The sequence below is a fragment of the Aspergillus glaucus genome (genome assembly GCF_001890805.1).
Source record: "Aspergillus glaucus CBS 516.65 unplaced genomic scaffold ASPGLscaffold_19, whole genome shotgun sequence".
NCBI lineage: Eukaryota > Fungi > Ascomycota > Eurotiomycetes > Eurotiales > Aspergillaceae > Aspergillus > Aspergillus glaucus.
Window position 1 is genome coordinate 560,776 of NW_019170471.1, and position 13,060 is coordinate 573,835.

The following is a 13,060-nucleotide window of genomic DNA, read 5'->3' on the forward strand; positions in this document are numbered from 1 at the left end:
AATCCCTTATGTTCCTGACGGGAATGATGACAACCGAATCCCTTATGTTCCTGATGGTGGTGATGGTAATCAGATCCCCCTGGTCCCTTAGAGTAGTAGTATCGCTCCTAACGGCGCTGTTTCGATGTTTCAAGACTTTATGCTCTTACAAATCGGCATACGATATTGCTTGTTTCCTTATATTGAAGCGAGAAGTATTTCCAATTTGTGTGGAGATATTCTGTTGTATCTAGAAGAATTGAAGTACAGTCGGTAGATGTCGTTATGCTTGAGAATATCACACTGTATGCTTGTGTCTATTCAATAAATATGTACCTGTAGCTCAGTGTAACAGTGCATTTATCTGAATTTACAACAGAACTCGACATTGACTTGGAGCTCTTCGATATTTCTCCAACTTGAGGGCAATAACCCCGGATTAATCTCAATCCTTGGAAATTGTCATATTGCAGCACGGTAGTTGATATTGTTTTCTCATAGTAAACATGAAGCCGGGAATCTTTCAACATTCATGTTCAAGAGATCATCTTATGATGATGTTAATGAGATGCTGGTATTCTGGGATGACTGCCGGATGTGCTCAGTTGTAGACCTCGGCACAGCCCTGGGCATGCCCGGCGGGCTACAACGGGCTCTAAGTGCCTGCCCAGTAGGCATTAACGGGCGCCCGGCGGGCTGTCAAACAGTGCAAACATAGGGGAGCCCATGACATGCATTATTTATGCTGTTTTCACCACTCTAGTAAGTAAATGACCACCAACATCATCTACCTTTTGGAGCCAGGAAATATCTAGAATAATGGAGTATGCAGGATCTAGATACAAGCATAGTATATTCAATTTCAATGCGGAGGTACATAAATATCAACACCCAGTATGGGACGAAATCATGAAACTGGAACAAGCGTAAATGGTAGCTGTCTTCAACCATGGTCGGTAACGTGGTTACAGATAATTTATCAACTGAGTCAAGAAGTTATGCTTCCCAATTAGGAGAAATTGTGCACTGAATGGGCCAAAACGGGCGGCCCTGGACAGCCCTATGTGGGCACCCTGGGCGGGCGGTGCCGAGGTCTACTCAGATGGCGATACTTCGAAACGGCCCTTCTAGGTATCAACCTCTCCTTACACGATCACTGAATTCTCAGGTTATATTTTCTGTGATACATCGTAATTCTCTTTTCCCAAAGAGCAAATCTATCAATTCAATTCTCGTTTATTGGGATTGTATCTCTGTAATAAACTTTCTTGAAACGAACTTCTTTTGTTCACAAGTACCAACCTGGCTGTTCTAATGTTGCTGCGTGGAAAGGAGCGGCAATATACCCCTACCATGAAGTAAGAACCTGAAGCCTCCAACCATCCCACTGTATCATACTCGCTACTTATATGGATAAGGAAGGGCAAAAATTGAGGCCCCCGCTTAATGAAGCAGTGGTTCTCTCGGCGATTCCATCATGAGTCTTTCAGAACCGCCGACCACACGTACAAGGTATTTCAATCTTGATCCTACCTCTCACTAGGTCTAAATTCCCACCAGAAAAAGCTTTCCTAATATGGAGCACCCCAATCCCAACACAGTCGCAAAACTTAATAAGTTCAGCGAAGAGGTATCAATGGCCCTCTGGTATAAATAGCTACATGTTAGCACCCTGCAAGGATCGCAAAAATTGATATAATCTGCGTGCAATCCATCCAACACAAGGCCCTTCAACTTCTGGTCGTTGCACTACCAACATCGAATGGGAGCTAAGAGAAGCGCAGCAGGCCAGGTTGGACAACCAGATCCTCATAGGCCGACTTCGAGAGCAAAATGCGCTGCTTAAAGCAGTCTTAGGGTCATAAAGCAACAATATCTAAGGGTATTGTCTTTTTTTTTTTTTTTTTTTTTTTTTTGGGGGGGGGGGGGGGGGAAATCTACCGCATAATAAAAGAGCATAAAGGAATGATCTAGAACTTGAATAGTATCTATCAGATATCAATGAATTTCTTCTTTCCAAGTTCAGCGGCACGTATACTGCAAGCTACAAGACCAGCAAATTAGGTTTTAAAGAAACGGAAGTAGGCGAGGCGACCTGGTTGAATTAAATTTTAAGAACTTCATAGTCCCTGCCGTTCTTCGCTCAGTCGGTTCTATACTTGATGAGAAATAAATGCCTTCCTAAGTATGTAATTATATGACTGCAGCATTCCAAGGAATGCTTTAGTGTTATCCTTCTACCTTGCGAAGCATACGTTGTATCTGATAATCACAAGGTCTAAATTGGGGGCCGTAGAAGAGAACAAAACTCTTTATTTCAACCTCCAGACATATGAGCGCAGTTTGATTACTTTCTCATGGTTCACTGGCTTATTCATGCCGCTCTTGTTACTGTCACAGAGCATGGATGCTAGTGAGCTGCACAGCATGTTTGATTATCTTGGCCTGTTTGGTGTAGAACATTCACTGAGCATCGCTTAAACCCCGAGCGCACACTAGATAGCTCGTCGCCGGCAGGCCTGCCTCTTTCCTTTCTTTCCTCATGTTAGAATTTCGTCAGATAGTCTACCAATATATATTCATATTGCTCGAGACCGTCACGGTTACATGCCTGGACAGTTAGACCACCTCCTTGAACATTCAGGCAAAACCCATGGCGCTCTGTAGCCTATTTTGTAAAATGGGTACTGTATGCTCATTCTTATTGAATGACTTGTCTTGCCTTTGATAAATTCCTAAAGGCGATCTGTGATTGAAACTGTAATCCTCAAGACCTTCCAGCTGGCAAGCTATGTCCTGTACGCATTCGCGAGCGTCCATCCAGATACTGGAGAGGTATACCGGTTTGATCCGAAGTCAGATATACAAAAAGCATTACTCAGTACAAACATTCATGGATGTGTCAAACAGCTCTTCTTACTGGAAAAGAAAAACCGGCAGCTCAAAGTGGTGCTTTCAATCAGAGGATGCACATTCTCGCCTAAGTTTCCAGCTGCAGCTAGTACTGATGTTAGTGCCTTCAAGTGTTCGAACATAAAGGCTGTAGGTTGGAAGCTATCTATAGACTATCCCGTCGGACGCAAGATGTGTGTATCTGTGACGGCCCAATGCTGCACTGACACTGATATAGACAAACAACATCAACACGCCAAACAACGCCAACCATGCAATGAAGGCAAACGGAACATTAGCGATATCACACAAATGCCTATAAGACCCCTTCGTCTTCTAGATAGATTTCCTCTTTCTTCTTCTCCCCAGATTCGATATTCTCGTTGATGGCTACAATAGTCTAGATAGGAATTCAGTTCGTTATTATCTTCTATTCCGAGCCCGTGACAGTATCCCATACATAGCCCTACCACTGTCTCAGATGCAATGCCATTGCTTCTGACGAGTCCTGCGCACCAACCAAATCCATCTTCAATGCAGACCAGGAGGCTAAGCCGTATCATTGTCCTTGCCGACTGTCCTCGATGCTCAGCGAAGACCGGTCAAGGTGAAGTTCGTGATGCATCAGCGTTTTCAACCGGTTCCTCTGTGCCAATCAAATCCCTGTCCGATGCAGGCCAGTAGGCGAAACAGATCAGGAGGTCAAGTTGGTGACTTCAGCCGGTGTATTTGCACCAATCAGTTTCATGCCTGACGCAGCCCAAGGAACGGAGTAGTTGAATTGCCGATTCCATAGACTCCCAATATCTTCGGGGTGCCCGTCAGAAGGTGAACTTGCTGACATTGATGTCTTTTATCAGTCCCTCTGCACCAATCAATTCCCAGTTCCCAGTCCAACACAGACCAGGATGAAAAACTAGATTATTATCCCCATTGACTGTTCTTGATATACAGCAAATGCCAGTTACAAGAGTGACACATAAACAGGAGCATGGCACAGCAATACTCCCACTCTTAGACAGGGTGTCTGCAGCACTAAGGATTTATGTATGGCCCACTCTGAAGATTCATATTGTTCTTTCTCGGAATATGATCTAGTGAAGTTGCGTGAACCCGTCATCAAAGTGAGGCTCCGCCAGCGGGAGATGAAGGGTACAAGGATGGTCGCGATGAGGACAACGGATAACCATCCAATTCACAAGGCATCACGGCATCTCAAACATTACTCATTGTTAGTAGGGTTCTTGAGCATGAGTGAGTGGATCATGGGGAGACTGCACTGGCACCTCAAACAACGAAAAGAGGGTGACGCAATGAGGGGTGGGGCAAGACAGAGGATTAATAGCAAGAATTCCTTATAAGAACCATGTAGGCAGTGCGGGAACAAAGTGAAAGGAAAACAACAGAAATTGGGTCGATGTTGAAGCAGCGATGGAAGGCATCTTTTATAGAGCACGCACGGCGGTGCCAAGCGGCAAGGGGACGCTAAACCCAAATAGGAAAGCTATACCGTTTCTAGTAATTCGCCGTCACCCAAGAGTACGGAGTACTCTGACCGCAAAATAGTTACAGCTGCGGTCGCTACACGCTTGACACGCTTGACACGCTGACTGACCATTGAATAGCTTCAACCAACCCGGAAAAGGCAGGCTAAACGAATGACACCATTGACTGGGTCGATCACGCGGTTTTCCCTAGAGTAGTACTCCGTATATGTATTATATGATGACCGCTTCAGCCCTATCCGAAGCGGGGCGATGATCTATGATTCGGGGGGTATTATTGGCCTAGAACACTCAGGCAGATATATTTTACAAGCTCCATGCAGTCTCTCTCTGCACGGAGGCACTAGTTCAGCCATTGTAGTATACTATGTACTGATAAGGCTGTGGTGGCAGCGGGTCATTTCCGCAAACTCTGCGATCGGCATTCCCGAAATACACCGATGATAAAATCCACCATCCCCTTCTTTTCAGCTCTTCGCCTCTCTCTCTCTCTCTTTCTCTCTCTCTCTCTCTCTCTCCTCTCCTCTCCTCTCCTCTCCTCTCCAGTCAAGTGTACGCACACCACAGTATGAAGTCCGATATCGAGGCTCACCCTGACCCCGAGTCGACGAAACCCTCGTCGTTGGCCCGACTATGGAATCAATCCATCAGTCCGGTTTACGCGGATTGGGTTGGTCTTGTGCTCTGCTTTGTCACTGGTTTATGCGACAGCAGTGCCTATAATGCTTGGACCTGTTTCCTTGCTATGCAAACAGGTACCTCCCCCTTAATACCTACTAACTATATTAACTTCCTGTTAACAAAAGTCAAGGAAACACAATCTTCCTCGGTCTAGGCGCCTCCTCCCAACCCTTCAACAAACCCTGGGGTTGGCTAAAATCCCTCGTCTCCATCGCCGCCTTCTTCCTCGGCGCAACCGCCTTCTCCAACACAACCCGTCTCGCCGGCCCCCGTCGTCGCGGAACCCTCTTCGTCTCCTTTCTCTTTCAGTCCATCCTCATCATCATCGCCGTCGCCCTGATCGAAGCAGACCTTATCCCGCATACGTCGCAAGATGCTAGTCTCACCGGTGGACCGCTGTTCCTCGAACTTATACCGATTGCGCTCCTGGCGTTCCAGAGCGCGGGGAGTATCACGTCTACTCGAGCGCTGGGGTATAATGAGATTCCCTCGGTGGTGTTGACGAGTGTGTACTTTGATCTGGCGAGTGATCCGAAGCTCATCTCTGGGCCGACCGGGAATGTCAAGCGGAATCGTCGTGCCGGTGCTGTGATTATGTTGCTTATCGGGGCGATTGTGGGTGGGTGGTTGAGTCGGAGTGCAGGGGGGATGGAGTCTGCGTTGTGGATTTCGGCTGGGATTAAATTCGTGATTGGGTTTGTGTGGTTTGGTTGGTGGGGGGAGCAGTAGTTTTACATTCAACTGGATTTGGAGCATAGCATAGGATACTTGATAGATGGTTAGACAGGGTACTAGATGGGCGAGACACGTGGCTAATGCATGATAGACCTACATATGCATCTCTATGCATCTCTACGCATGGCTACAGGGGTTAGACCAGGATAAATAGTGTCAAAAAGTAAAAGTAGTAAATAAATATAAAGTAAGTCATGGAGGTAGTGGGTGTCTATGCAGTCTCAGGCACAACAAAAGAAAAGAGACAGCCGAAAAGATCGAATCAACCAGTCCACAAATTAAAACAAACAGTCGCAATCCAAGACAATCGCAGAATGGTATCTCGAAGCAAAGCAATGCTCAACGCGACGGTACACAGAAAGCTGAAGAAACGAAGAAATGAAAAAAAAAAAAAAAAAAAAAAAAAAAAAAAAAAAAAAAGAAAGAAAGAAAAAGAAAAGAAAACTGGCATCGCGCGCGATAGCGAAAACTCATCGCAAGCAATCAAAACAGAATGCCGCGCTCATGCAAGAAACGAAACGAAATAAAAACCAAGGTGCGCCTCCCGATCCTGTACCAGTATCATCCTGCGCTAGAGAACAGAACAACAAACGAAAAGAGATATTACTTTTATGACCTGTCCATAGACGGCCTGTATGTAGTCAGACTCGTATGAGTCTGTATTTTGCATGTGAATCATGCAGATGGCCGGCGGAGAATCTCGTCACAGTTGGCGTCGAACCGCATGTTCCACAGACGGATACTGTTCATCAGTTTCTCCGTGTTTTCGAGTTCGCGGTCCCGGCCGAAGAGTGACTCGACAAATTCGCAGCCGGCGTTACGACCCATCGACACTGCCTTGCCCTCGCGCTTGGCCACCTTCCACATGAAATGTTCACAAGCCTTGAGCAGCTTCTTGAACCGCATCCACAGTCGTTCGCCGCTTTCCAGAAAGTCCGCAACGGTTTCGCGCGATTCGCGACGCTGGATCCGGTCGAGACACTCGTCCGCACGCTTAACCTTGCCTGCCAACTTGATCAACAGCAGCCACATATCTCCCGCGACATCGGCCATCGGAGTGGAGGCGCCATTGTGAAAAACGGTCCAGTCGTAGATCCACTTTCCCAACGAGTTGGCGTCGAACACACTACCGAGAAGAACAATCGGGGCTTCGGTAGGGTCCCAGTTCTTGGTCGAGTATCCGGCAGGAATTCCAGCGCGCTCGGCATCTTCTTCGGTGGCTACTGGCGTGGTCTTGGTGCTCGAGGTCGACTTGGGCTTGGATGGAGTGCGGGTGGATGTGGACTGGCGACGCGCGCGAGACCGTTTGGAAGACATATCGGCATCATCATATGCAGGCACCTGGTTATAATAAAAATATTGATCAGTTGGGGGCTTTGGCTTGCGATGAGAGGAAGATGGGCGTCGGGACCGGCGGTCGCTATCTCGCTGGGGAGTCGAGTAGGACGGCAGTGGCGATCGCGAACGACGGTTGTGGAAGACATATCGCGGCACATCGTCATACACATCGTCATACACATCGTCGACCACGTCCACAAAGGGGTGACGCTGCTTGTGCGGCGGACGAGGGCCTGCCGCAGCAGAATAGCGACGGTTGGGAGAGGACGGAGGATAGCCACAAGAAGCACTTACAGGATCGTGCTTGCGCGGTGGTGGCGTGCCAAACTCTGGGGGAACATCATAGTAACTGTGCGAGTAGGAGGCCGGATGACCCCAGTCTTTGGCGGAAGGACCGGCATAACTGGCCTTGCGAGTATGACGCTTGGACGAAGTGCCAGAAGCACCTCGAGGCGACGAGACGTAGGGACTGGCGTACGGAGTCGCATAGTAGGCGTAGGCAGGAGAGGTGGGAGGAGAAGCGTAGTCGTAGGCCGACCAGCCCGGGTGAGGAGGTGGAGGAGGATTGTAATGATACATTATGTGAAGCAGTAAATAACGAAAATAAAGCGACTTTTTAGACTCCCGAGAGAAACACGACAGGTGTATAATACAGGGATATCAAATGCAAACAGAACCAGCAAATAACACAACTAGCAGGGAAAAAAAAAAACCAGCAAAAGCAGCAAAAGCAGCAAAACGACCAAACCGTCACCGAAGCGAGGAATCCAATCGTACACGAGTAGAGGGAAGCGTTGAGGTGCGAGCGGACATTGGACTGGTGAGACGCTGTTGGTAGAGAGTAACTTCAGTCTACCACCGATTGAGAGGTGATGATATATGTAGGAGGTGAACCCAGAAAAGAAAGGGGAGAGTGAGCGATTAAAAGCGAGGGAGCCGAGGGTTTTGTAGGTTTGTCATTGGTGCCGTGGTCATAACATCATAACAGGCCGTGGGATTAGTATGGTATTTGCCGTACATGTATTATTATTATGTATTATCACCTGACAGACGGGTCATTGTGGCTCAGCTTGATTCACTATTATTATTATGTCTTATATTATCTTGTGGCAATTCAGCTTTCTCCTATATTCAGCTCCCTTATCTACCTATGGCTATTACCTATGGAGTACCATGGAGTACCATGGTAGACAAAGCACTCCCGTCTCAACCCGCGGTTCATACTCTGTACAAGTACATACATAACTTAAAAAACTCTGCGTTGGGTATTACCGCCACTGATCAGACCGCTCCGTACTTGGAACGGACAAAGTCTATGGAATATACAAAAAAGAAAATCTAGAAGGATTCAAAACGCTAGTCCATCCTTATTCTCACGCACCGCATTGGCCCGTTGAAAATTTTTCGCTCGTAGAATTTTTTGCCAATCAGAGAATGCCCCTGACAGGGGTAGGAGTAGTACTATGTACAGAGTAAGGGGACGGATCCGACCCGATTGAATCGAAACCATTCTCTGTAATGACCTATAACATGACTATAACATCCGGAGTACAATGTCCGGTCAGCTGGACTCGTCGATTCAGCTTATATAGTATCGGCGATATCAGCCGCAGGGTATATCAAACGCCCCCTACTGACTCACAAACACCGCTCAAACATTGCAAGTCTCCCAGGGTTCCGGGTCCATATGCACGAATGCACGGCCTTAGGATCCTCTCTATGTCTGGCATATCGCAATTATGGTCCGAATTCCGAGTCAGTCCCGAGAATTTAGACGCGTCAATCTTTGCTTGACTCTTGACTGTGTTTGATATGTGTTTTATTATTGTTATTGTCGGCGCGTTGGTATTCGATGTCGGAATGGAATGACTGATTGTTGATTGTTTGTTGTTCTTGCCCTGGTCTGTAGTCCGTTGTTCAGCAGTAAGACTAAACCCTGACGCCGTGCAAATAAACATCTGCAGGTTGGATTTTGAACCGGTCCAGCTTCTGCACGCTCCATCTCTATCAACCGGGTTCTCGGATTGTAACTACTTGGTTGGCTTTCGTTTGGGATAGATATGGACAAAAATAATTCATCCAGGAAGCGTGCGCCACGAGGCTGCAGTATTACCTAACTATAGACAGTAACTAACTACAGTACTACTCTATGCAATATGGGCGCTGCCATGCAGTCAGATATAAACTAGGCTATGTATTAACTCAGGTTGGTACTAGCCTTGCTGTGTTACGGAGTACAGGGCTCTTCGTCTGGCCTCTGGAGAGGCTTAAAGTACGTACTATTGTACTCCGTACAACAGTGCAGATATAAATACTAGCACGACATGGCTTGCACTATCAGCTCTGCCCTTGATTGACTGCTGTACGAGTATCGTGATACCAGCCTGGCGCTTCGGCTGTATGTAGCATAACTATACGGTAGCATTTCAAGTCTGTCCAATGTATAACTAGTCAATTGTTCGTTATACTCTGCCGTAGGGATCTTGCTCGTTCTACAGTAACAGATCAGCCACAGGTACTGTTACCACGCCAGGAGTAATCGCTATTGCTACAGGACAATGCATTACTACTACTGCTGCTCGGATAATGTCCCTCTCGAATGATATCACTCCGATAACTAGTTATACTCTGTATATCCAATTATGTAATCAGGAACCACCCCTTGACAAGTGACAACATCCACAAAATCCACAATAATACCAGGAAATGGCATATTATTCCACTATCACCGCTACAGCCGTATCAATGGACTTGCCAATCGCTTGACGGTGACCGGTACGGTCTGTATACACACACACACATACATACATACATACATATATCTGCATGTTCACCGTCTCTGTATGTACTCAGTACTTGCGTGATAAGGTGAAAAATAGACCTATTCAGCACCTCGACCAGAACAGTAGTATAGAATACTACGACCACTTCAAAAAACTCCCCAAAAAGGAAAGTGGGATACCCCTCAGTCCCTCGTAAAAGTCTGTTCATCCTGCACAATACCCCTCCAAAATGCCAAAATGCCCCCCCCCCCTCCAACAACCCCTCCTCCACGCATAACATCATAGCTCATGGAGTGACGGAGAATCTTCTATGGAGCAACATAGCACATCTAGACCGACTATGCAGCCTTACAACTCAGGATACGATCAGGCCGAAATGGGAAATGGCGGCCTCACTTTCAAAATAACTTTTTTTTTTTTTTTCAAATACTGCCTCGCTAACGGCGGTAATTCTGCTGGTTGGTTCCCGATAAGATGACATGTTCATGCTTTGCCGAGTCTTCTCTCCATGCAGACGCACAAGTCTGACAGGCTGTTTAAGTTGCGTGCTGACCGATAGATGGTGGTCAGACGATGAGCGTGGTTTTGGCAATAAACGAAAATATGTAGATTTTGCATTATGTACCGCTGGTAATCGGTGAAATATATATTACTCTATGTACAGGGTCTAGTATATACATGTCATGGTATGAGATACCTTCATCAACAGATACCAGATCGGGCCAGCCAGCATAAGGTATCACTACGTTTAAACCACCATGTACTCGGAATCCGCTCGTTTGGATCGCATCGCCTGCTGCCATCGGAAGCCCCGTTCAAACGCCAGTGCTTCGCTCGGTGCCCGCCAGTTTCCGTGTCCGTCTGTTGTGGCGTTCTGTGCCCAGATCTTCTCCAGTAGATCCAGGCACGCCAGGTTGTTGCAGAATCCAGAGTCTCGGGAGATGTCCCGACATCGCTGGCGAATCATGCTGCGGTCGCTTTCCAGGACACATTCCGATCCCGTGACGAAAAGTGGCCAGAGTAGGTAGGCGTCTGATTGCACTGCTGTGAGATGGTGCATGACGACCTGCACGATGTTTTGGAAACGCGAGTGGCTGGACGGTAGATCCGGATACGCAAGTCGTTCGCTGTAGAGGATCGCCGCGTGTCGGAATGACTCAGACACATGGAAGATTTCCTCATAGTGTTGGGATGCGACCGTCGACAACGACGATGGCGACGACGGCGGCGAGATATATGGCGGTGCAGGCCTGGTTCCACTGCCATGAGGCAGATACCGCCACGCTTCCAATTTTTGACGCAGAGAATACCACTCGCTCCAAAATGCAGGCGACGTCGGCCAAGGGCTGGGCGCATTGACCTGCGGCGGCGGAGCGGTCGGAAATCCGTTAAGATTGACCGCTGCCGGAACACCACCGGGCACGACAAACATGCCCTGTGGATGAGTCATCGACGGCGGAAGGGTCGTCGTGGGAACAGATATCTCCGGGGCCGTTGGGCCCCGCGGCGTTCGATCCTGGCTGAGCAGATTCAAACGACCCAGTTGCGCAACCAGTCGGAAAAGGCCGGCGTCGCAGCCGGCAAGCTCCTCGAGGCCCCAGTCTCCGTCTGATAGGGAGGTAATGTCCAAACACGTACCGCGCAGGTGGCTCTCACGATCATTGGTTGTTGCAGTCATCGTGTCAAACCAAGTGAACATACGGATAAACCATTTCAGATCATCCGTCACTCTCCCGCTCGCACGCATCCGAATGGCCAACAACTTGGTGACTCCTGCAAACTGCGTCTTGAATTGGGCAACCCCCGTGTCGCAGACATGAAACAGGCACAAGATGAGCAGAGTCGCCAACACTGAATCCGACAATCGTTGTTGCGGATCCGCCAACTCCGCATTCAAAGCTTTCACGGCCCGTCCGCGGTGGTACTGTTCCTCCTGCGCAATTTCCGAGGCCGAGTGGCTTCCCGGATCTTCCTGGGTCAGCGCCCGATGCGCCATGTATGACATTCGAGACGCCGGGGTCCTCTCCGTGGACATGGTCTTGCGCGCTTGCCGTTGTCGCAAGTTACTGGTCGAAAGAGTCGCGATGGCCTCTTGAAGGGACTCACTATCCCGTGCCAGATGTAAAATGTGCGCGCGGAACGGGTTCGTCGGGCTGTCAAACGCCACAATCATCGGGGCGATAACTTCAGCATAGTAACTGATCAGATACCGAAGACGAGGCGTGTTTCCAACTGATCTCGACAGAAGCATCTGAGAATACGACGGAGAAGGACATTGTGCCCACGAAAATGCGTTCTCATAGTCCTGTGTTTCCTGCGCCTCTGATCCCTGTCTGGGCCATTGCGCCGTCATTGAAGGCTGACTGACCGCTTTAGTTCCCATTGCGAAAAACGGAGGAGTGTTTGCTGCCAGACACTCTCCAAAATCAACCTGAGTGGTTGAACTTGGCGAATAAGCCGTCGGAGAATACATGGATGTACTGGGCCAGACCTCCGGAACCAAAGGCAACCCATGTGGCCATGGCATCCCATTTTGCGCAGTATCCGACGCGGGAGACGGTTGCTGAGAAGGCTGTTGATAAGGTGCTACTGATGGTGATGTTGATTCCAGCGGGGTCGCGCCCGGAACATTCGATGGAACAGAACGAGGAGGGGTCGACGAGGTTGCCGGTTCAGGTTGGTTGGCTGAAGAAGAGGGCCACGATTTCGAAGTCGTGGTCGGTTGAGCCCCTGTCACCGGCAGGGATAACCCCCGTAGTTTTCCTCGACTGGCGACCCCAACCCCCCAGGTTAAGGTGGTTTTGTATCCCGCGCATTCTCGACCCGAATCCAGGCATTGCGAACAGTATGGACGACGGCGGTCGCAACGCGAGCTCCGCTTAGTGCAGGTGAAGCAATCGTCCGACGCGCCACTGGCGACGGTTCGTTTTCGGCGTTTCCTGGGGGCAGCAGTTGAGTTTGCAGGCAACTTGCGCGACTGGGCACGAGAAGTCGACTCGAGACGGTTGGAGTTGGAAGCGAGTGTCATTGTCGGAAGCCAGAAATGCGGAGGCGCTGGGGACTGCGGGGTCTCATGGGTGAGGATACAGAGTATAGAGAATATAGAGTAGAGAGAGAGAGAGAGAGAGAGAGAGAGAGAGAGAGAGA

General features: G+C 48.7%; 4 protein-coding genes across 4 annotated transcripts; 2 read left to right on the forward strand and 2 right to left on the reverse strand.

Moving 5' to 3' along the window:
- The first annotated feature begins 4,872 nt into the window (after window positions 1-4,872).
- On the forward strand, window positions 4,873-6,173 carry ASPGLDRAFT_177327 (YoaK family protein). Its single transcript, XM_022542895.1, has 2 exons — window positions 4,873-5,131; window positions 5,188-6,173. The coding sequence occupies exons 1-2, from the start codon at window positions 4,945-4,947 to the stop codon at window positions 5,784-5,786; spliced, it is 786 nt and encodes a 261-aa protein (XP_022398173.1). The 5' UTR covers window positions 4,873-4,944; the 3' UTR covers window positions 5,787-6,173.
- ASPGLDRAFT_676751 (uncharacterized protein) lies at window positions 5,699-6,393 on the forward strand. The gene is made up of 2 exons (XM_022549168.1): window positions 5,699-5,700; window positions 5,754-6,393. Exon 2 carries the CDS (start codon window positions 5,987-5,989, stop codon window positions 6,317-6,319), a length of 333 nt encoding a protein of 110 aa, XP_022398174.1. The 5' UTR covers window positions 5,699-5,700; window positions 5,754-5,986; the 3' UTR covers window positions 6,320-6,393.
- Window positions 6,174-7,929, reverse strand: ASPGLDRAFT_50537 (uncharacterized protein). The gene is made up of 2 exons (XM_022547330.1): window positions 7,425-7,929; window positions 6,174-7,133 (listed from the first exon to the last, which is right to left on the reverse strand). The coding sequence occupies exons 1-2, from the start codon at window positions 7,707-7,709 to the stop codon at window positions 6,468-6,470; spliced, it is 951 nt and encodes a 316-aa protein (XP_022398175.1). The 5' UTR covers window positions 7,710-7,929; the 3' UTR covers window positions 6,174-6,467.
- Window positions 7,930-10,531: 2,602 nt separating this feature from the next.
- ASPGLDRAFT_50539 (uncharacterized protein) lies at window positions 10,532-13,060 on the reverse strand. The gene has a single exon (XM_022547331.1). The coding sequence runs from the start codon at window positions 12,939-12,941 to the stop codon at window positions 10,662-10,664; it is 2,280 nt and encodes a 759-aa protein (XP_022398176.1). The 5' UTR covers window positions 12,942-13,060; the 3' UTR covers window positions 10,532-10,661.

Bases quoted from the DNA above. Each gene is read 5' to 3' on its own strand.
- ASPGLDRAFT_177327 (XM_022542895.1), top strand. From the start codon at position 4,945: ATGAAGTCCGATATCGAGGCTCACCCTGACCCCGAGTCGACGAAACCC. The intron at 5,132-5,187 runs GTACCTCCCCCT...ACAAAAGTCAAG, and splicing joins TTTCCTTGCTATGCAAACAG to GAAACACAATCTTCCTCGGT.
- ASPGLDRAFT_676751 (XM_022549168.1), top strand. From the start codon at position 5,987: ATGGAGGTAGTGGGTGTCTATGCAGTCTCAGGCACAACAAAAGAAAAG.
- ASPGLDRAFT_50537 (XM_022547330.1), bottom strand. From the start codon at position 7,709: ATGTATCATTACAATCCTCCTCCACCTCCTCACCCGGGCTGGTCGGCC. The intron at 7,134-7,424 runs GTAAGTGCTTCT...TATTATAACCAG, and splicing joins CACCGCGCAAGCACGATCCT to GTGCCTGCATATGATGATGC.
- ASPGLDRAFT_50539 (XM_022547331.1), bottom strand. From the start codon at position 12,941: ATGACACTCGCTTCCAACTCCAACCGTCTCGAGTCGACTTCTCGTGCC.